This window comes from Bufo gargarizans, chromosome 6 (assembly GCF_014858855.1).
Source record: "Bufo gargarizans isolate SCDJY-AF-19 chromosome 6, ASM1485885v1, whole genome shotgun sequence".
Lineage (NCBI taxonomy): Eukaryota > Metazoa > Chordata > Amphibia > Anura > Bufonidae > Bufo > Bufo gargarizans.
This window is the reverse complement of record NC_058085.1, coordinates 316,161,624-316,185,979: the sequence shown is the minus strand read 5'-3', so window position 1 is coordinate 316,185,979 and position 24,356 is coordinate 316,161,624. Positions and strand designations below refer to the sequence as shown.

General features: G+C 41.8%; 1 protein-coding gene across 1 annotated transcript in view; it reads right to left on the bottom strand.

Moving 5' to 3' along the window:
• The window catches only part of LOC122942175 (polycystic kidney disease 2-like 1 protein), a 75,857-nt gene that overhangs the window by 12,884 nt on the left and 38,617 nt on the right, over positions 1–24,356 (bottom strand). The window contains exons 3-11 of the mRNA XM_044299676.1: positions 20,352–20,479; positions 18,481–18,734; positions 16,818–17,042; positions 12,035–12,263; positions 8,918–9,088; positions 7,279–7,460; positions 5,254–5,374; positions 4,432–4,530; positions 2,735–2,856 (exon numbers count right to left, since the gene is read on the bottom strand). Of these exons, the coding sequence (XP_044155611.1) occupies positions 2,735–2,856; positions 4,432–4,530; positions 5,254–5,374; positions 7,279–7,460; positions 8,918–9,088; positions 12,035–12,263; positions 16,818–17,042; positions 18,481–18,734; positions 20,352–20,479 (1,531 nt within the window). The remainder of the gene's footprint in view (positions 1–2,734; positions 2,857–4,431; positions 4,531–5,253; positions 5,375–7,278; positions 7,461–8,917; positions 9,089–12,034; positions 12,264–16,817; positions 17,043–18,480; positions 18,735–20,351; positions 20,480–24,356) is intronic.

Genomic DNA, 24,356 nt, shown 5'->3' with positions numbered 1-24,356 from the left:
CTATTGCCATAACCACACACAGACATTACACCACTCTGGCATTCCTAGTCTGGTACGTGAGTTACAACACCTTAAAGGGCCCTGTGATAGTACCTTGTGCACGCTGCAATTGTGTCAAGAACAAAACCATAGACTATTATACCCATATCCTGACCCACTGCATAAATGGCATCCGTATATCTGCACCCACGGTCTGGCTCATTGCAGATGTACTGCCAAATTCTCTGAAACGCCTTAGGAGACGGCTTATGGTAGAGAAATCAACATTCATTGCACGGGCAACAGCTCTGGTAGACATTCCTGCAGTCAGCATGCCAATTGCACACTCCCTCAAACGTTGCGACATCTGTGGCATTGTGCTGTATGATCAAACTGCACATTTCAGAGTGGCTTTTTATTGTGGGTAGTCTAAGGCACACCTGTGCATTATTCGTTCTGTCTAATCAGCACCTTGATATGCCACACCTGTGAGGTGGGATGGATTATCTCGGCAAAGGAGAAGTGCTCACTAACACAGATTTAGACAGATTTGTGAACAATATTTGAGAGTAATGGGTCTTTTGTGTATGTAGAAAATATTTCAGATCTTTGAGTTAAGCTCATGAAAAATGGGAGCAAAACCAAAAGTGTTGTGTTTATATTTTTGTTCAGTGTATCTATCTATCTACAGCCAGGTCCATAAATTTTGGGACATCGACACAATTCAAACTTTTTGGGCTCTATACACCACCACAATGGATTTGAAATAAAACAAACAAGATGTGCTTTACCTGCAGACTGTCAGCTTTAATTTGAGGGTATTTACATCCAAATCAGGTGAACGGAGAAGGAATTACAACAGTTTGCATATGTGCCTCCCACTTGTTAAAGGACCAAAAGTAATGGGACAGAATAATAATCATCAATCAAACTTTCACTTTTTAATACTTGGTTGCAAATCCTTTGCAGTCAATTACATCCTGAAGTCTGGAACACATAGACAAAACCAGACGCTGGGTTTCATCCCTGGTTAAGCTCTGCTAGGCCTCTACTGCCACTGTCTTCAGTTCCTGCTTGTTATTGGGGCATTTTCCCTTCAGTTTTGTCTTCAGCAAGTGAAATGCATGCTCATTCGGATTCAGGTCAGGTGATTGACTTGGCCATTTGGTAACATTCCACTTCTTTCCCATAAAAAAACTCGTTGGTTGCTTTCGCAGTATGCTTTGGTTCATTGTCCATCTGCACTGTGAAGCGCCGTCCAATGAGTTCTGAAGCATTTGGCTGAATATGAGCAGATAATATTGCCCGAAACACTTCAGTATTCATCCTGCTGCTTTTGTCAGCAGTCACATTATCAATAAAGCAAGAGAAGCAGTTCCATTGGCAGCCATACATGCCCACCCCATGACACTACCACGACCATGCTTCACTGATGAGGTGGTATGCTTAGGATCATGAGCAGTTCTTTTCCTTCTCCATACTCCTCTCTTTCCATCACTCTGGTACAAGTTGATCTTGGTCTCATCTGTCCATAGGATGTTGTTCCAGAACTGTGAAGGCTTTTTTTAGATGTCGTTTGGTAATAATCTGGCCTTCCTGTTTTTGAGGCTCACCAATGGTTTACATCTTGTGGTGAACCCTCTGTATTCACTCTGGTGAAGTCTTCTCTTGATTGTTGATTTTGACACACACACACCTTCCCCCTGGAGAGTGTTCTTGATCTGGCCAACTGTTGTGAAGGGTGTTTTCTTCACCAGGGAAAGAATTATTCGGTCATCCACCACAGTTGTTTTCCATGGTCTTCCAGGTCTTTTGGTGTTGCTGAGCTCACCTGTGCGTTCCTTCTTTTTAAGGATGTTCCAAACTGTTGTTTTGGCCACGCCTAATGTTTTTGCTATGTCTCTGATGGGTTTGTTTTGTGTTTTCAGCCTAATGATGGCTTGCTTCACTGACAGCTCTTTGGATCTCATCTTGAGAGTTGACAGCAACAGATTCCAAATGCAAATAGCACACTTGAAATGAACTCTGGACCTTTTATCTGCTAATTGTAATTGGAATAATGAGGGAATAACACACACCTGGCCATGGAACAGCTGAGAAGCCAATTGTCCCATTACTTTTAGTCCCTTAACAATTGGGAGGCACATATGCAAACTGTTTTAATTCCTACACCGTTCACCTAATTTGGATGTAAATATCCTCAAATTAAAGCTGACAGTCTGCAGTTAAAGCACATCTTGTTCCTTATATTTCAAATCCATTGTGGTGGTGTATAGAGTCAAAAATGTTACAATTGTGTCGATGTCCCAATACTTATGGACCCGACTGTATCTATTTATCTATCCCCTGACAAATCCAGAGGGAGTGGACCTGGCTTGCTCAATATCTTACCATTCATGGGCTAAAATTTCAGTGCAAAAGTGACACTGAATCCTGCCATAGTCCACTGCATTACATTACTTCATCTGCAAAGAACTGTAGTGAGGACATCTTGAAACAACCTTTAGATGACAGCATCTTCAGTCGCCAATACTGAATGCTAGAGCAGACTTTGTAACTAAGGATGGATCTAGTGTAATTCTAGCCACGGACATGTGGAGGTAACAAAAATATATTCATGTCTCTGGTTGCACTAATAGTTTTTGTAAAGGATTGATAATTTTATATAGGGAAGTCATTCTACTTACTACTGAGCTAGTAAAGAACTCATGCCATATAATGGGCTTCTTCACCTAGCCGTATTCATAGCACTCACTCTTTTAGACTGTTCTTGAACTCTTCAAATGACATTTCTTTGGAGCCGTTCTGCAGTGCTTTCTGTACATCTGATATGCGCTCCTTCTTCAGCTTAAGCTTCATTAATGTCTTCTTATAACCCTAAAAATAATAGAAATGACGATTAGGTCCTGATATAGTCTAATCACCGGTGGCAAAATAATGGACGCTGCATTCATCAAATGTTTAATGGCTTCAAAACAGAACATATTGGGATTTTGCTTTTCAGTTTGAAGGCTGAAAAATGACATAATGTATAAATATAAAGAAGACACTGGGGCGCCTTTACAAAAGAAAAAAGAAAAAAGAAAAAAAGGTGAGTAACTTTTTTAGAACCTGCTTTGTGAAAGCTCTTTCCCCATCTCAACATTTATGCTATACTGCTAGGATAATGCTCAGATGTGAGATACGTGCAGATCCCACCTCTAGCTCTTGGACCCTCTCCTATTTCTAGAATGGGGTTCTGACATGAAGGAAGAGCAGCTTTGCATGTGTGGCACCCTCAATTTATTTCTATGGGACTTCCATGAGGAGGAGCCAGAGCTGAGGATGTTGCTCCCTAGGGTCATACAGTGAAAGGAGGGTGCACCCTTTATTCGCTCGGGGCACACCCTTTTTCTGGGGCTCCTGTCAGATGGTAGTTGGGTTGCCGTGATGTTAATTGTTTTTATGAGTCACAGAGACTTTGATGGACATCCTCCTGTCTGCTTCATGTCATCCCTGGCACAACTTAAATCTTGTGCATGTGCCATATTAACTTCTCCTGTCCTGACATCAGCAGGGGGTTCATGAAGCCGAGGTTTATACACCAGGAGAGGAGAAGGAAAATAGTTGGTTTGTAAAGTGAGATGGGCAGGCTTGCAGTGACTACTCTGTGACTTGGTAATTATATTTAAACAGAAAATCAGAGTTTTGAAGAAGACAGCTATAATTTTGCCGAGTTGTGATCTACTGTGCCAAATAATTCGTTGAATGTGGCTATCTGTGCTACATGTTCCGTTGAAAATACTGGCTGTAATGCTGTCCAGTTTCATTTACAGTAGCTTTTGAAATTTCCCTTAAAATGATTAAAGAGCAAAGACGGATGTGGTTGCACAAGGCGCATTACCCTCCTACAATATAGGGCGCACCACTTGTAATGGCAGACAGTGCACATCACAGACTAACTAATACAGTGACACTGCTGCTGTCATTCATGGAACTACTGGGGCCAATGTCCTACCCCTCCTGACTAGTACGCTGCTCCAGCTCAGAAGTGTCATCCCGAACAGTTTCAAGATGTGTCCTGCAGTATGAGGGATGGTGGAGAGGAACTGTCTTTGTTTGTATTGGTGTTTTACTGGTGACCTAGCTGCTATAGGAAGAATATGAAGACTGAAAGATCGCTCTGCATGTGTTCTCAATAGGGAGTGGGATATAAGCTGCTGCCAGATACAACTAGCAATGGTTTATGTCCTTTGTAAAGAAAAGGATCCACCATGTTGAAATCCAGCTTTCTGTCTCTGGGGAGGGGTGGAACACCCCATACACATTAGATAGTCGGCTAGTTCTGCCAAAAATGTTTTCATGAGAATTGTATAAATTGTATTAGTATTATATGATTGTTTATGTTCTTTAAATTATTTTAAAATGGGGAGGGGGTGAGACCAAGGGACCCCATTCTGCCGCTGTCCATACCTGCTTTAAGATGTCTGAAAATTGAAGTTCATTTTTCTGATTGGAGAGTTCTTCTTTCACTTCGGAATATGTGTCGTTAATGATAGCCAAAAACATGTTCTACAAAGAAAAGCACATTAAACGGAGTCTAAATATCACTGGTCATTTGTGGTACATTACAAATACAGGCTATGCTACGGAAACAGTTTGTGAGACTTCCATTATATAATGGGGCAAGGTATATTTTGGGTGAGATTATTTCTAGATTTATATTATATCTAGTGATGAGCAAATCGAAGTACACGATTCGCTGCAAAGCCTGATTTCCTCGTTCTTAGCGGTAGCGAATCGATTTAAACTGAAATAGTGCAAAAAAAATAATACCTGATCCATTTGCTTGCGACGGGATGCGATCATGTATGAACCCGGCATCTGAGGGGTACAATGACGGGGGTGGTGCAATCACCACTCCCTGTCATTGCACCCACTACTTACAAATAAATGCGCTTCATGACTAAGTAATTTGTCACAAAGCGGATTTTGTTGTAAAATTCGCTGAAGCAGCCGAATCGAATTTCCAAAAACTTTGCTCATCTCTAATTATATCTATACCAAAGTCAAAGTAAAATTGCTTCATACTGATCCTAGAAACTCTTCTAAGTTTTCTTTGGTTGGTTAAAAAAAACATTTCCATGCATGACCCTTTAAGACTGTATGAACCTTTGAAAATAAGGTTGCTTTGATTACTCTAGAAGCGCTCACCCAAATCACAATAGGCACAGTTGGGTCCATTTGGGATCCTGGCAATATGGCCATGATATTTCAATAATGGAGAAAGCTTACCAACAGCACGAAGAAGACAAAGAAGACGTAAGTGACAAAGTAGATAGGTCCTAGAATTCGGTTTGCATTGTCAATAGCGTCATAGTCAAAATCTCCTAAAATGATTCTAAACTGGGTGAATCTAGAGTAAAAAGAAATTATATTTTAAATGGATATTGTATTGATAAAATAAAATAAAATAAAAACCTATTTAATCAACTGCCATGCCAGTGCTGCTACTTCATTGGTGCCCAGCAGTCTGTTTACTTGTCCTGTTGTGATGACATCACCCACATAGCTGCTGCAGCCAGTCACTGACATCAGCGGTCATGTGCAACATCAACTACATGCAAACATCACCACTTAAGCCAGTGACTGCTGCAGACTTGTAAGTAAAGCCCAGCTGGGAGAACCAGCGCTGGATCTTCGAGATAAGTACTGCTCATTTATTTTAGGTTATCCCACAGTGTTGCTGAAAGTGGACCACCCCTTTAATGTTCTGTTCCTGTTGTACACCAATATTTTCCCAAGTCTCAACCAGGGCGGCCTCTAGATGGGTCCTTGGGAAACAATGTCACCCTTGGCTTTACCATATCACCATGGTCTCTATCTAGCCCTGAAGACCCTAGTTCCAATCCCCACTCTTTTCATGTCTCCTACACTGTCTCCCCTCTGTCGATATGAAAGTAGACAGTGTCATGAGAAAAACAAAGTACAGCTTCTTTGAATTATATGGTTTTACGTATCAGAACATAATAAAACATCTGGTCCTTAGGTCGTAAAATTATGTAAATACAGCCTCAATTCAAAAACACAAAAAATAAGGCAAAATGGAAAAGCCATGTGTGAAAAACTAAGTACACCCCATGGATCATTATAGAACCACCTTTAGCAGCAATAACTTGAAGTGATCATTTTTTTTTTACTTGATCAGTCTCTCACATCGTTCTGGAAGAATTCTGGCCCAATCATCTTTACAATGTTGCTTCAGTTCATTGAGGTTTGTGGGCTTTCATTTATGAACAGCTGTCTTAAGGTTCCACCACAGTATGTTGGTTGGGTTAAGGACTGGACTTTGATAGGGCCATTGCAACACCTTGACTTTTTTTTATTTTTCAGCCATTCTGTTGTAGATTTGCTGGTGTGGTTGGGATCATTCTCTTGTTGGGTGACCCAGTTGTGGACAAGCTTTAAATATTGGGTAGATGACCTCGCATTTGAATATAGAGTATTTTGGTATACAAAGGAGTACATGACTGCAATGTGCACAGGTCCTGTAGTTAAAAAGCAAGACCAAAAAACAGAACGCACACAGAAACAGAATACGTTTGTGTGAAATGTAGCCTTAGATGTTTTTTTTGTTTTTTTTTAGTTTCTCTGAGCATTTGTTACTTTTATACAGGTGGTGACACTTGCTGATAATCAATAATCAAGGGCACCTGACTGCTACTTTACCCTCTTAATTTCTATGAAAGCAGTAAGGATGTACTTAATTTTTTACACACAGAATCTGAAATTTTGGCCTAGTAAATAATGACACAGTATAATTTGTCGTGTTGTATTCACCTCATGTTTTTTGTTACGTCCTCATACGTAAAACCATAGAATTCAAAGAGGGTTTGTTTTTCTCATGACTTTATGTACGTAGCTGACTTGATTTTAATCTTTACACAAAATAAGTGGAAATCTATGAATATACCCAACATGACTGTTGAAATGCAACAAAATGCCCATTATGCAAATACTTATAAACAATAGAGCAGATTTACTAATCTAGTGCAAACTTAGTCTATGAATGCACCAGATTTATCAAAGTGGATGATAAATAGTATACATTTATGCCACCTATTTGGATTATTTACACCAGAATTTTGGTACATTGTAAGTCACCCCTCTTTCCAGCAGACCATGTCTTTTCCCCAAGGCACACCCACTTGTTGAGTCAAAAAAAAGTCTTAAATACTTAAATAAAATATGGTGCAAAGCATGTACGCTTGTTTTTGGATCAAGTTACGCCAGAAAATCTTTACTAATGCATTAACTTACATGCACTTTACAAACGTGCTGAAGTTTTCCACTTGGGTTCCAAACAGAAGATATCCCAGCTGGGCATAGGCAAAAAATACTATGAAGAACATGATAGCAAAGCCCAATATATCCTTCGCACAACGAGCAAGAGTGGATGAAAGTTGTGTCATTGTCTTATTGAAGCTAATGTACTTGAAGATCTGGGGACAAGAAGGGCACAATGGATGTAAACACTGTAACAATCAATAGAGAATACAACAAAACTATATGTCTGTATAATTCTGGTTGAGTTATACTTTCAGAAATTTCAATAAAACCAAGTTATGTGACTCTCAGGTACAGGCGTACAGAAACTGCTCCATAATTGACTTGAAATCTAAGGCCTTTCCTTAACTTGCAGTTACGCTCTATGCTGTCAGCTGTATTAATTGAACAGAATTTGCATAAAAAAATAAGAATAATAGAATTGATCTAGCATCAAGTAAAATGCAATTCATTGAAAAAATATTAAAACATGATCTCCTGTAAGACTTCTAGGCCAATGCATTTCCATGGCATAGCGCTCTTACTCATGGTCTGTAAAAAAAAAAAGCTATTCTCATGAGACTATAGGGGACATTTATCAAGACTGGTACTTTCTGCGCCTGACTTGATATCCTCTGCGCTGACAGAGAATGCACCTTATTTATAAATTGGGCGCATCCACCTGCAGTCCATGCACCTAACCAGAAATCTATGACAGCTCAGAGCTGCTGTAGCTTTCTGGTTTCATTTACGCCAGAAAACTGGAATAAATGAAAATAAATTTGCCGCTGTGGTTGGCCATGCTCCCTTCCCTGCCCTTGCCACACCCCCTTTTTAGAAAAGTGTTGAGAACGGCGAAAAAAGGGGAGATGTGACCATTTTTAAAAACGCAATTTTTTAGATGTAAAGGGAATGATAAATCTCCCCCTATTACTCTTTAAACTTCTCTTCTTCCATGGTTCAGTTTGATACCTTCCCGCCCACACCACATACATTTACAGACTAATGCATGGCCCCTTTGCCAGAAATGCATTACTTTAAATGACCCTGTGGTGTCATTGCTGATGTCACAGGGATTCCTTGTGTAGGGGGGTGGAAAACATGCAGAGAAGAGGCAATCTGTGTCGTCTCTTCATATTGGTGTATACAGATCACTGGTAACAGAGACCTACTGGACCATTACCACCCTATAGTGTCTGCAGCTTCTAAGAGGTTAGACAAAAGGGAGGTGGCTACCTCTGTCACCCTATCAATGTCTCCCAGTTGGTTATAATCGGTCTTCATGGTAGCCGGGAGTCTAAAGAAATCCCGGAGTCTTCCAGAGGCAGGGCTTAATAAGCAGCCTGTTATTGACCCCCTCTTTCTCTAGGCGTCTTAGACTTTGAATGGGTCATTCAGCTGCCACTCCATTCAAACTCCTCCTAGCTGTATTATTTCTGCTGAACGGACTGGCAATCGGTGGGGATCCTAGCGGTCAGACCCCTAGTGATCCATTATTCATCACCTACACTTCAATTATATCTATATAATTGCATTTTAGTTTTTTTGCTATCGCTGACCACTGAGGTGTCATCTATCCACTATTTATCTGCCAATGATCCTTTCAGCTTCAAGATCAGAATTGTCCACTTACTTTAATCCACGCGAAGAATAGATTGACAGCATTCATGTTGTTGTACTGTGTTTGCCAAAATGCTAAAAACTCAAAGTCGGCATATATTTTGGGATTTTCCAGCAGCGATCCCATGAGTCGATTCACTTCAATAGTCCGAAAGATATGAAAAGCAATGGCTACAAGAGAAAGCTGAAGAAGATGGAATCAGTCACTTAACCATGGATATGTCATAGGTGTAATCACATTCACTTCCAAATAAATGGGTGTCTTTTAACTATTATTTTTTTTTTTACTTATGATTATGCTTTTTGTAACCTGTTATTTTCGTTCCTAAATGTTTTTGTAAATTATTTCTCTGGTGAAAATCAATTTTTTCTCTTGGTTCCCTATTACGTAGCCACACAGCTTTCATGTGCTGCTAGACAGTCTCCGTTGGTTGCTATATGTATTGATGGGAGAATTTTGTACATATGGTATGCAATGCCATGATTTTTTACAAAAAGAAACCATAACAACAACTTATCTCCTATCCACAGGGGCTCTAATATGGCTAACAAAGTTGTAAAATGGCTATGTACATGACACCTTAGAGTCACTATAATCATGTGAATGAATCCAACTGCATAAGACCTCAAACTAACATCTGGATCACATCTGAACTTTCTTAACCTCAGTTGGCGTCGATACAACGAATAGGGCAAAAATTAGGCAGTAACAGCGGCTGCGAGGCGCTGCTGTTCCCCCGCTTACCGCTGCAGTCCTGGGTTTTGTCGGGGTTCTGCTATTCCTTCTGAGGATTCCGCTCCACAGCTTCCACTCAGCCCTGTTCACAGCCTGTGTTCGGCTGGTTTCATGTTTCACTGCTCTAAGGGCGGAGCGCATCACTCCCTGGGCTGTGTGGGTTAGGTCAGGTGACCTCGCTAACCAACCTTGGCTCTCCTGCAGGTACTAAAGTGGCTCAACCCTTCTCCCAGATGCCTCAGTGTCAAGGTCCTTGTCTTTTGCTTAAGAGCCTGATAACCACTTGTGTTCCTGACTTGTACTTCGTTCCTTGACTCTGCTTATCGTCTGATCCCTGCCTGTTTGATTCATCTCTCCCGTTGCTGATCCGGATTGCCTGACCTGTTCCTGTGCCGCCTGCTTTGATCTATTGCCTGTCTGACCACGTCTCTGCCTTATCCTTGTGTCCTGCACCGTTGCTCCTGGTAACGTCTCTGCTCATCTGACTACCCCCCTGCCTCGTCCTTCGGTACTGCACTGTTGCTCCTGGTAATGACCCCGCCTGCCTGATTACGCTTATACTTGTGGTACCTACTCAGGTACCTCCTGGTCCGCCGGGACCAGCTGCCACTGACTCAGTCTATCCTCACCACCAGAGGCTCTAGTGAAAACCAGGTAGTTGCTTAGATACGCCCCTCCAGAGTATAGCCAGTCAGTGGCACAGTTGGTTTACATCCGCTGATCTGTGACATAGGCCATATAGAGATAATATTGAGCTGGAAATGTTTAATATAATAATCAGATCCTTTCTCATTGGAAAGGCAATGGTCCAAGCACTGTTGCTCCAGAGATTTGACCTGCCCACATATGGATGTTCAGACATACTGTATAATTTATTGCTTATGTGTGCTTTAAGTAACTTAGCCAGACAATAAAGGTGTTTTCTGGTTTCTTGATATTGAATTGATTACCTATTCTAGCTCTCCTGGCCCTGCTGAACATGTATGTGTATTTAAAGGTAGTTGGTCACCTACTTTACACATATTAAACTGTTTATCATTGTCCTGTAGGTAATATGAACAGTTAACAGACCATACCTTTCTTCCTGTTTTCTGTGTATCTCATTTTTAAAAATCATATATGCTAATGATTTGCAAGTGCCCTGGTGGCGATCCCCACTGATGCAAGTGCCTAATCCCTCCAGAGACTGCTGTTGATTTCTCCTCCCATGTTTCACTGTAAGACATCCCAGTGTCCTTACGTCACTGAAACATGGGAGGAGAGATAAATAGCAGTCTCTGGAGGACATGGGACTTGCATTAGTGGGGATCGCCACCAGGAACTCGCAAATCATTAGCATATATCATCAAACTTAATTTTTTCAATATGAGATACACAGAAAGCAGAAAGAAAGGGTACGGGAAGTTAACTGTTTATATTACCTAGGCTACAGGACAATGATGACAGTTTAAAGGAGTTTTCTGAGATTTTTTTTTACTGATAGCCTATCCTCAGTATAGGTCATCAGTATCTGATTGGTGGGGGTCCAATACTCTGAGAAGGCAGTGGCCTTCTATCATCTTTTCCTAGGCCGATTGAAAAACACGTTCATGTGTCACGTGGACAAGGAGCTGCTCAGCCCCATTTAAGTCAATCGGTCTGAGCTACAATACCAAGCACAGCCAATATACAATGTACAGCGCTGTGCTTGGTGAGCAGAGAGAAGGCAGCAGTGCTCACAGGACAGCTGATCGGCAGGGGTCCCGGGTGTCGGCCCCCCCATTGATCAGATACTGATGACCTATCCTGAGGATAGGTCATCAGTATAAAAATCTTGGAAAACCCCTTTAATAGGTGTAAAGTAGGTGACAGACACCCTTTAATGGTTAGAGAGGAAAAGCCACTGCCAGAGACTTCCCTTCAGGGAAAACAAAAGATCAGGCGAAAATAATAATTTAATCCAATCTTTCTCTCCCCCGACAAATTAGTTGACATTTCCCCATACACTTGAAACTGCCGGCTGAATCCATCAAGAATGGTGGGTTCGAGCAACAATATGCTAATGTATATGGAGGACTTTAAAGAAAAAAACAAATAAATTATTTAAAAAATGGTGAAGGTTTTCTTTACCTACCCTCTAATTGAGCCAAAGACAACAATGAGTATTTCTAGGTAAGAAATAGCATTAGAAAATATTTATATACTCTAGATAGATAGACATCTGGGCAACACGGGGTATATATGCTAGATCAGTGTTTCCCAACCAGTGTGCCTCCAGCTGTTGCAAAACTACAACTCCCAGCATGCCCGCACAGCCAAAGGCTGTCAAGGCATGCTGGGAGTTGTAGTTTTGCAACAGCTGGAGGCACACTGGTTGGGAAACACTGTGCTAGATGATTTAAAAAGTATCCTCACCATTATAACCACAACATCCAGAATGTTCCAGATACTTGCGAAATATTTAAATCTATGTATTCTCAGCTCCAGAATCTCCTCCACCACATAGTAAAAGATGAACACGCAGAAGATAATTTCACAGGCAATGATAAAATAATCCCAGTTGCTGACGTATCGAATTAGCTTGACTGTACGAATCTGCCAAGATGGTATGGCACCGCCGGTAGCTGGAAACTCCACCACAAGTCTGTAGAAAGAGGCACAAATATGGAAATATAAATTGAAGGTTCTTTCTATACTTGTATTCCCCTTCAAACGAAAATTTTATGTTTCCTGACCCCACCGCCTATACTCTTAGGGTAGGATGAATGCACATGGCAAGCTTCACCCAAAGCTCTACCCACCTGCATGAGCCAATAGTCCCATGATTTTACTGCAAAACCATGCAGGCGTTCCTGTTGTGGACGGAACTGGTTTGGTTGTGTGCGGTCAGCCACATGCATTATCTCATCCTTGAACCCAAAGCCTTCTTTCATCAGTAAATTGACCAACACATTGGCCACATTTACAATACAGTTCATATCTGATATTGGTAGAAATTGCATCTAAGATTTTCAAGAAAATTGCTAAACTTTAGGACATTTATTTTCTCTAAAAAAGAAAAAAGTTGCAATGGTCAAGCTTTAAAGGTTTTTCTTTTGCTGGAAGAACCACCTTCCCCCTCTCCCGGCTACACCTGTAAAGAGAAGCATACTTATCTGCTCCCCGCTGCTGGGTTCTGGTTCCTTCACTTTCTGACCTTGGCTGCCTCACTCAGGTCATCTGCTGTCAACATCTGCTTTGACGCCGCTGCAGCATCATATCAATTGGTCACGTGATGCAAGAGAGGCAGGTCACCGCTGCAGCTAGTCATTGGCTGCAGCACCATCAAAATGGATGATGACGGGACGCAAGATAAGCAGACGATGATGGGTGGTGCAGGAGCCAGGACCTAGTGGCAGGGAAGTATGCTTCCTCTTACAGATCTAGGCAGGTGGCCAACCCTTTTAAAGAGGACCTTTCATCTGTTTAACCCTAGTCTAATCAGGGTCTTACCTTATAGGGCGGCCCACACTGATGTCATTGCACAGTTATTATTATTTTTTTTTTTAAAAACCTCTGTTCGTCCGCTGTTGTCCCTGTTGATTTCGGCGCCTTATATTATAATTAGCGGACTTGGTTATACTAGGCAGAGACTGGAGCGGTTCTCTTCTCCCTAGTTGTGAGCGCATCCAATCAAAGCGTACCGCTCATAGCCAGGGAGAATGAGCTCCTTCCTGGCTATGAGCGGTGCGCTCTGATTGGATGCGCTCACAGACAGGGACGAACGGGGGGGGGGGGGGGGGTCTTTTAAAAAACAAAAAAGTTAGGCCCTTATTAGACTAGGGTTAAACAGATGAAAGTTCCTCTTTAAGTATACATTTAGGGTAACTACAAACTCAAATTAGCATTTTTGGGGGGCTGATAAAACACCAGTATAAGCACATAGGGTTTTTTGTGCTGCTTTTTGTTTAGGCATTTTTTTGGGCGTCAAGAACCTGCATAAAAAATCTGTCAAAAAAGTTGGTGCAGTTTAGCGCATCTAGGGTTTCTTCTCTTTTTCTGATATGCTTGACAAAGGACGTGCTGGTTTGATCCAAAATTGTGCCACAATTCTGTCATTAAAATCTGTCTCAAAGTAAGCCAACCAATAGTTGGTATAGAGTTAGAGAAAAGTGTCTCTTCCTGCACCAGATTTATCTTCCAGACTGAGCCCCTGTGATAAATCTGGAGCAGGTCTAGACCGCCGGCCAAAGCTTACACCATCTTTAGGATTAGTAAATCTGGCCCATTGTATTTGCTGTCTTTGCCCACTAGCATTTTCTTCATAGCATTTTTTCCCTATAAACAAGGTAATGTTAAAATACCTTAAAAAGGGTACTTTCACACTAGCGTTTTTCTTTTCCGCCATAGAGTTCCTAGGGGCTCTATACCGGAAAATAACTGATCAGTTTAATCCCCATGCATTCTGAATTGAGAGCAATCCGTTCAGAATGCATCAGGATGTCTTCAGTTCAGTCTTTTTGACTGTTCAGTATGGAGATAATACCGCAGCATGCTACGGTTTTATCTCCGGCCAAAAAAACTGAACACTTGCCTGAATGCCGGATCCAGCATTTTTTTCCATAGGAATGTATTAGTGCCGGATCCGGCATTCAAAATACCTGCACAGACCGAAAAAAGGTGAAAAATAAATAAATCCCGGATCCGTTTTTCCGGATGACACCGGAAAGACGGATACGGCATTTCAATGCATTTGTAAGATGGATCAGGATCCTGATCAGTCTTACTAATGCCATCAGTTGGCATACGTTTCGACAGATCCGGCAGGCAGTTCTGGCGACGGAACTGCTTGCCGGATCACTCTGCCGCAAGTGTAAAAGTACCCTAACCCTGGGTTCACACCTGAGCGTTTCTCAAACGCGCGTTTTACGCGCGTTTTTGTCGCGCGTTCTTATGCGCGTTTTTTGTAATAGTAAACGCGCGTTTGACGCGCGTTTGTGTCATTGACTGCAGTGTCCTATGGCCACAAACGCGCGTCAAAACGCCCCAAAGAAGCTCAAGTACTTGTTTGAGCGTCGGGCGTTTTACAGCGCGTTCGTACGCGCTGTAAAACGCCCAGGTGTGAACCATTCCCATAGGGAAGCATTGGATTTCATGTCTTGAGCGTTTTACAGCGCTGTTTGAACGCGCTGTAAAACGCTCAGGTGTGAACCCAGGGTAAGGCCCCTTTCACACGGGCGAGATTTCCGCGCGGGTGCGATGCGTGAGTTGAACACATTGCACCCGCACTGAATCCTGACCCATTCATTTCTATGGGGCTGTTCACATGAGCGGTGATTTTCACGCATCACTTATGCGTTGCGTGAAAATCGCAGCATGTTCTATATTCAGCGTTTTTCACGTAACGCAGGCCCCATAGAAATGAATGGGGTTGCGTGAAAATCGCAAGCATCCGCAAGCAAGTGCGGATGCGGTGCGATTTCCACGCATGGGTTCTAGGTGACAGTCTATTCACTGTATTATTTTCCCTTATAACATGGTTATAAGGGAAAATAATAGCATTCTGACTACAGAATGCTTAGTATAATAGCGCTGGGAGGGTTAAAAAAAATAAAAAAAAGTTAACTCACCTTATCCCCATGATCGCCTAGTTCCCGGTCGGTCTGTTCTTTAGCTGTGGCTAAAGGACCTGTGGTGATGTCAGATCACATGCTCCATCACCATGGTGATGGACCATGTGATTGGAGCATGTGATCTGACATCACCAAAGGTCATTCAGCCCACAGCTAAAGAACAGACCGGGATCTACACGATCATGGGGATAAGGTGAGTTAACTTTTTTATTTTTTTTAACCCTTCCAGCGCTATTATACTAAGCATTCTGTATTCAGAATGCTATTATTTTCCCTTATAACCATGTTATAAGGGAAAATAATACAATCTTCAGAACATCAATCCCAAGCCCGAACTTCTGTGAAGAAGTTCGGGTTTGGGTACCAAACATGCGCGATTTTTCTCACGCGAGTGCAAAACGCATTACAATGTTTTGCACTCGCGCGGAAAAATCGCGGGTGTTTCCGCAACGCACCCGCACATTTTTCCGCAACGCCCGTGTGAAACCAGCCTAAGAGCACCAGCATGCTGCATTTCTGAAAAGAAGCCAGAAAGATGAACACCACCTAATAACAAAGACAACAGGAGCAAAAAAAAACACTTGTGTGTCCTGTGCTGCATATTCGCCATAGACCTTCAGCTAACATCTGGAGCTAGTATTTTTACCCCCCAAAAAAATTGCACCAAAAAAGCCACTAAAAACACAAAATTGCGAAAAAACATTCAGCTCTATGCGTGAAAGAAGCCTCAACCTCATTTATCAAAGGGGACGGTTAAAGAAGGTGCAAATTATCAGATGTAAAAGAGAAAACCAAACAATTCTAAAAGCTGATTTTTTAAGAGACGTGAGTCTTTTATTAAATTAGAAAATACGAGAGAACTAAAGCTCATAGACGTCCAATAATGTAAAATAGTATACTTTATTAGTTACAAAATCAATTAATAATAAATACCATAAAAAAATGTTATAGTATTTATTATTAATTAATTTTGTAACTAATAAAGTATACTATTTTACATTATTGGACGTCTATGAGCTTTAGTTCTCTCGTATTTTCTTGTACCAATAAAAAGCTTGTCCAGTTACATATAAATGTTGGGAAGTCTGATTATATAGCCGCACTACTGTAGTGTATATTTATCCGGCAATTGACACCCATGGTTGTTTTTTTTTTTTTTTTTTTTTTTTATTAAATTAGGTATAATTGTCTTCAACTGTCCTCTCCTATTTAATGGGAATCTGTCACCAGCGACCTCCCTGCCCAGCTCTTTGCATAGACACTTAGCTTTGGTTCACCTGACTAAAATGCTGTTTTTCTTTTTTTGATCCGAGGCTCTGTTCCTGAGTTCTGATACTTTTTCCTAATATGCAAATTAGGCCTTTAGTGCAATGAGGGCATCACCGTTGCTCTTGTTGTACTCAAGCTCTACTGACTTCTATGCCCACAGCTAAGTGTCTGTGCAAACAGTTGGATAGGTAGACCGCTGGTGACAGATTCCCTTTAATTGGCGCAGAATACGGATAACAGCATGCTCTGCACCTAGTAGTAAACACCTAATTGTCTTTTATTTCACATTGGATCATGTACGATGTGTACTTACGTACCTTAAAACGCAGAATAGATTGATGTTGGCATTATACACTGAAAAGTCAATAAAAATTGCTCGAGTTCCTCTGTCCAGCCACAGGTTATGTTTTAGAGTTTGCAGAGTCTTTAACGTTGCTTGTTTTGTCAGCTGAAAATCTATGTAGTAACCTCCTCCGCTGTAAGTCGCTATTTTACCCCAGTGGGAAGAGCCTCCTAGTTCTTTCTCTGTAAAATATGTCCACCTGGCAAGAAAAAAAAAAATATAAAAGATCTGTTACTTTCCAATTTTTTATATGAATGACATAAAATTTATGTTATCTTTCCTTTCCCCTTTATTGTGGCCAAAACATATGTCCCCAAGAACACCTCCGAGGTCACATTCAGCAGTGCAATACATGTCAACTCCATTTACATAATTAGGGATCATGAACACATCTGTAATTGTTTTGCGGTCCGCAAATTGCGGATCCTGGCCGAGTGCATGCTGCCATTTTTTTTTACTTCTGCAGAAATGTAAATGCAAAACAGAGAAGAATAGGACATGTTCTATTTGGCGGGGCCACGGAACGGGCGTGCAGATGCGGACAGTACGCGGTGTGCTGTCGGCATCTTTTGAGGCCCCATTGAAATTAATGGGTCTGCATCCAATCCGCAAAAAATGCAGATCGGGTGTGGACAGAAACTTCTGCCATGTTCATGAGCCCTTACCAATATTTTTGTTGGTAAATTCGGGGTATTTAAGTCCAAACCCACTGGGGGGGTTACAAATGCCATGTCCATTTTTGGGCCAAGACTGGCCAAATTTGCTGTGATTGTCCCTAAAGAAAATTTGGGACTTTTGGCAGCTATGCTGATTAGGGCCAAACTGTGCAGTAGGTAATTACTGTACCTGAACTCACCTAAAAAAAAAACACAATGCAACAGCACTCTGCATACCAAATAACGCACAATACCACCATAGTTGTAGAAAATATTCTGGTGCTAATGCTACGCTTGTTTTATATTTGGGCCCGTCTGCCAAACCTCAAGGCGATCTCTGTCTGGATGGTCAAAATTGCTGACAGACCTCCTTTAAGGCCTCATGCACACAACCGTATCTATTTTGCTTCTTTTTTTTTATTTTTTAGACTCATTGACCTTAATGGCTCTGTGATCTGCATTTTATGGACATATTCTATCTTTTTGGGGAACAGACATACGGACGCGGAAAGCACATGGATGATCTGTGTGCTTTCCTCATCTGTATGTCCGTTCTGCAAAAAGATGGAACATGGCATATTTGGCCACCAAGTGTGGACCACAGACCCTCTGAAGTCGATGAGCGTTTTGCAGACTGTGAGATACATGCAGTCATGTGAATTCCCCCTAGGAGATAGCAGCTAAAGATTGTGCATGGCAGATGAGTGTGTATTCAAAGAAAGCAGCTCATATGGGCTTTAGATAGAAAGGAAAGCATACCCAAGGCTGTTTGCAGGGAGAAGACAACAGCATCCTGGACACACAGATCCATCATGTATTACTTTATTTTGTACAGTTAACCACTAACATAAGTGAAAATTAAGTGACATTATTACATGCCTTCCCAAAAGTTGGTACAGAATAATGTGTATTACTGATAAGCCAGCAGTAATGTACAGTATATGTAACAGTAATGGCATAGTACTTCAGTGTAGTACTTACGCTGTCCCATTAATTAACCCAAATGGATTTTTGTCCTCTTCGTCCTCAGAATACGTATCATAGCAGCCAAAGATATCTTCTCTAAAATCCTTATACACAACGCACGAATTGTTTTCGACTTTCAGCTGTCGCATTCGGGGGACTCCAAGCAGCAGGTTTTCATAGTATATAAATGAGTTCTGAGAGTTGTCTAGAGAAGCGTTATTGTACCAATTTGTCCAGTAAAGGCCGTTAAGTAATGGTCCCTGTGCATACTGGTAGATAGAAGTGGGGAAACAGTTAGTGTTCTGATTACCCGATATAATAGAGATTTCATTGGTTATCATTATTACTGCTACCTAGTACCACATTAGTGCTGGTTACTTGGCGATACACCTGTTATAATACAAGTGGCATTGTCCCCTGAGATCCCCTACGATCAGTAGAGCGCTGGTCTCAAGTGCCCACGCTCAGGCATTTATCACCTCGTATAGGTGAAAACGATTGTGGGAAAACCCCTTTATGGGTATGGCCACACGGGATGGATTAGGTGCAGTTTTGCCATGGTGCAGAAGAAAATATGCAGCAAATAATAATCTGTGATATGGATTTTATACTCACAGTCTCTGGATCCATGTGAGGGACAGGGCTGGTTCTAGCTTTGTTTGAAAGATATTGGCATGCAGTATAATGACGTCTGGTTTCCATTTTTTACATTCAACATGGGATAACCCCATTAATTGACACTAGACACCATCCTGATAGATAGACATACTATATATTAACCAGGCTATTTTTATGTCTTCACTTTAGGATGCACACCTGAATGTGGTTAAAAAATGCTGTTCTTGACATTGGCCTTATATTAGTATGTCTATAATCATTTATAATACAGGTGTAAATATAATTTACAGGTAATTTAAAAAGCATATACAGGTTATATGGTTGCTCAACATCCCATAACAAAACATATAAAACCTGACAACCAGTATGAATTCAAAATGAATGAAAGCACTACATGGAACATTGTGTAATCTTTGTGTACAGGACTATGAATAAGAAGTTCTCAATGCAATGAAACTTTCACCCACATGCCTTACAAAGTAACATTTCAAAAAAAGATAATAAAAACAGCAGGGCATAACTAGAGACCTATGGATCTCAGAACAAAGTTTTGAAGCTGTCCCACCCCTTCACCAGCTTGCTGCTTTATGGTTTGGGCTCCAGGGATGTTGTTTGGGTCTCTATTGGTAGTGCCACAGACGGTAATCACACCCACCTTGGTGCCTTACTGTATCTGAACTGCTTAGGATAGGTTCACATGGACATTTAAATTCTGCTATAGGATAGGAACATAATACCAGACTTACTGGATCCGTCTTTATGACAGACACCACCGGCACTCGATGGGTCCCATTCACTATAATGGAGTTCACTGGGTCCATTCCGCTGGACAAAATGCAGCTGAACACGGGGGTTGGCATTTTTTTGGGGCAGAATCTGAGACGGACTCTCTTGCCGAAACCTCTGCACCGGATGTGCATCAAGCCTATCCTAGCCTATAATTATGACAGGATGGGAATCTTTATTTATACCATGGGTGCTCTCCCTGTGGCCTCTGGCTCTTTAGTTTGTGTATTGTACAGTGTGCATAGCACACAGCTCCACATGTACTTGCTGATATCCTATGCTTTATGGCATAAATGTTTGATTTGGTAATGTTCAACTGTGGTTACCAGGATCCCTGTTTCCACACCCAAGTCTGGTCACACTGGAAAGTCTAGTACAAATTTTGCCCAGGAGCCTCGAGCACACTTGAGTGTTGAGTGCCCTTACCCCATGAGTGTTATTCTAATGGGAACTGATGAAAATTATAAAATATTGGTACTCACCGACCAAAAATCTGTCATGCTGCCAATATTCTGGAATGTAACCCCAGTATCAGATGGCGTGTTCAGGAAAAGTGTAGACATGACATTAGTGTAATAGTAGGTGTTAGAGCTCGTCATCCCATACGTCACTACAAAAGTAATAGATTGTAAAGATTATCTCATTGTCTAAGCACAACATGTAAATATTGCTACTATTTCATATTTGATTGAATAATTTCCATAATATGGGGCGGCGTTCAGGCTGAAAGTGCTCAGGCCCTCTTCTCGCATAACCCCTCCCTAGCCTGTTGCTTGGCCCATCCTGTAAGCCTCTTGCGTCATCCATTGTACTGGCCGAGATCCCGCCGGCGCATGCGCATCGCTCCATGCAGTGCGCCGGTGGGATCTCGGCCAGTAGTTTGCATTATATCAGAGAAAAACTGCTCTTTTTCCACTTATCAGCCCCCCCCCCCCCCTGCACTCATCATTCAGCCTCAATTCGCTGCTATAATCCCTGTTGAAAGAGGCAGAGAAAAGACAGTTTTTCAGCTTCACTGATTGATCAGATTACAGCTGCTGCCCACAGAAGTCTATGAAGAGGAGAAGTAGAGGAGAAAGCGAAAGGAGTTTAAGTGAGAAAAAGAAGCAGAGACTCTGCTGGTTACATTGTGTTTAACTGTCTCACATCAGTGCTGAATTCACAGCTACATTGCTTAGTACTGTTTTATATTGCACTCTGTGCTGCTGCTTCTGAGAATGTGCTACTGAGATATAGGTGGAGGATCTCCTCTTCTCTGTGTGCAGTGTAAGTGAGGCATCAAAGCTAGGGATGAGCGAATCGACTTAAGATTAAACATCCGAAGTTGATTCGCATCAAACTTTGTTTCAATACTTTACGGAGCTCCGTACAGTATTAGAATGTATTGGCTCCGATGAGCCGAAGTTATTACTTCGCAAAGTCTCACTCGCTCCATACAGTATTGAAACAAAGTTTTATGCGAATCGACTTCGGATGTTTCATCATAAGTCGATTCTCTCATCCCTAATCATAGCAGTTAGTTTCTGCCCCTACTGGAGCTGAGTTTACAGCTAACTAACAATTAGGTTTAGTGCACAAGAAAAAGGAAATTGCGGCACTCACCTTCGGATGTAAAAAAACCTTTTTTATTCTTCCATTGTTAAAAGCTGGGTCAGCGGGACAGACAACATAGAATGCAAATGTAAAAAATCGGCAACAGCCGTTTCGCACTTGTATGAGTGTCTTACTGTGTCCCACCTCAGCAGCGATGGCGCGCTGTGAGAGACCCTGCTTATGCAGTTCAACAACCCAACGTTCAGAAAGGGAGAGTTTTTTTGCCTTTGCCATCACAACGTGTGACTACCTGACAGAAAATGACAATGAATCTACATCTTTGCACAGATTTGGCCTTTTAAAGGCATGTGGTCCTAAACATTTGATCAGCTGAAAAACAACCTTTTTTAGTTTATTCATTGTTTTCATTAAATTGAATGCTCAAAATGTTTTTTGTCTCACTCCCATTTCTTCTTGTTGCAGGTTGAAGCTCTACTTGGAACCTTGTTAAGATCCAGCCATGCTAAATAGGATTTTTTGCCATTTTTCAAGTGGTCTTAAACTTTTGATCAGAACTGTATCTTGTATATGCGGGAGATTCTATATTGGGAAAACCATCCGCAGTATGTTTGAGAGGTTCCGTGAACATCTAAATACCTTAAATACTGGCAGAGGGGTTCCCCGTCTTATACAACATGTGAATGAGGCCCACGGTGGAGATCATAGAGTTCTGAGGTTTGCAGGAGTGGAGGTAGTGCCACCTCCACCACAAGGGGTCGACAGAGAGTGGGAACTACTGAGGAGAGAAGGAAGGTGGATACTCCGTTCCGGAACAACAGGACCCCTGGGACTTCATGAAAAATTGGACATGGGAGTGTTTTTGTAGATAGTTTTTTTTTGTGTTGGTTTTGGATATCAGGTTGGCGTTCTTTTGTGTAAAGGATCTGTGGATATATGTGGTTCACTCCGGTCTTTACTGTTAGTAACCTCCCAGTGTAGAGAGTGACGACCTCACCTGTGGGCGGGTTGAGCACCAGGTGAGGTATTAAGACCTGCATTGCACTAACATACAGACCGAGGCCAGAGGAAGCGCATACAAGTGCGAAACGGCAGTAGCATGGGTTCACTTGAGTCCCATCAAAAAATTGCAATGTAAAGGGGTCCTAGGTTCGAATCTGACCAAGGACAACATCTGCACTGAGTTTGTATGTTTTCCGCGTGTTTGCGTGGGCTTCCTCCGGTGGCTCTGATTTCCTCCCACACTCCAAAGACAGACTTAGGTTGTGAGCTCCATTGGGGACAGCAAGTGATGCTAATGTCTGTAAAGCGCTGCGGAATATGTCAGCGCTATATAAATGGGGATAATAAATAAATAATGTGCATTATTGCTATTATTACAATCCTGTACACAGCTGTAGGCACTGTGTAAAATATATATTTTTTTAATGTTTTATCACATAACGACATTTAAATAAATGACTGGACAAAACCAATTCTTAAACAATACAGAGGAGAAGAAACAGGTGCTTCTTCAATGCGGCGGGTCTATAGCATGCAGCTATATTTAGTTTGTCTGAAATGTTTGTACAGAACACAGAGTAAACTCAGTTATGTAAGTGCATTGCCAGCCACCGTTCATTACAGAAGGCTACCATTACATATGGGCGGACTGGGAACTTAAACTGGCCCTGGAAAAAAACCCTAAAAGTAAGCGAGTCCATATTGACAGAAGGTGGGGCAACACAAGTAAGCATGGCCAACAGAAGTAGGTGGAGCCTGCAATACTGGAGTGCAGCACAATATACTGCCTCAACAGAAGCAAATACCTCAGTGCAGCACAATGTACCGCCTCAACAGAAGCAAATACCTCAGTGCAGCACAATGTACCGCCTCAACAGAAGCAAATACCTCAGTGCAGCACAATGTACCGCCTCAACAGAAGCAAATACCACAGTGCAGCACAATATACTGCCTCAACAGAAGCAAATACCACAGTGCAGCACAATGTACCGCCTCAACAGAAGCAAATACCACAGTGCAGCACAATATACTGCCTCAACAGAAGCAAATACCTCAGTGCAGCACAATGTACCGCCTCAACAGAAGCAAATACCTCAGTGCAGCACAATGTACCGCCTCAACAGAAGCAAATACCACAGTGCAGCACAATATACTGCCTCAACAGAAGCAAATACCACAGTGCAGCACAATGTACCGCCTCAACAGAAGCAAATACCACAGTGCAGCACAATATACTGCCTCAACAGAAGCAAATACCACAGTGCAGCACAATATACTGCCTCAACAGAAGCAAATACCACAGTGCAGCACAATGTACCGCCTCAACAGAAGCAAATACCACAGTGCAGCACAATATACTGCCTCAACAGAAGCAAATACCACAGTGCAGCACAATATACTGCCTCAACTGAAGCAAATACCACAATGCAGCACAATATACTGCCTCAACAGAAGCAAATACCACAATGCAGCACAATATACTGCCTCAACAGAAGCAAATACCACAGTGCAGCACAATATACTGCCTCAACTGAAGCAAATACCACAATGCAGCACAATATACTGCCTCAACAGAAGCAAATACCACAGTGCAGCACAATATACTGCCTCAACAGAAGCAAATACCACAGTGCAGCACAATATACTGCCTCAACTGAAGCAAATACCACAATGCAGCACAATATACTGCCTCAACAGAAGCAAATACCACAGTGCAGCACAATGTACCGCCTCAACAGAAGCAAATACCACAGTGCAGCACAATATATTGCCTCAACAGAAGCAAATACCACAGTGCAACACAATATACTGCCTCGATGGAAGCAAATACCTCAGTGCAGCACAATATACTGCCTCAACAGAAGCAAATACCACAGCGGAGCACAATATACTGCCTCAACAGAAGCAAATGCCACAATGCAGCACAATATACT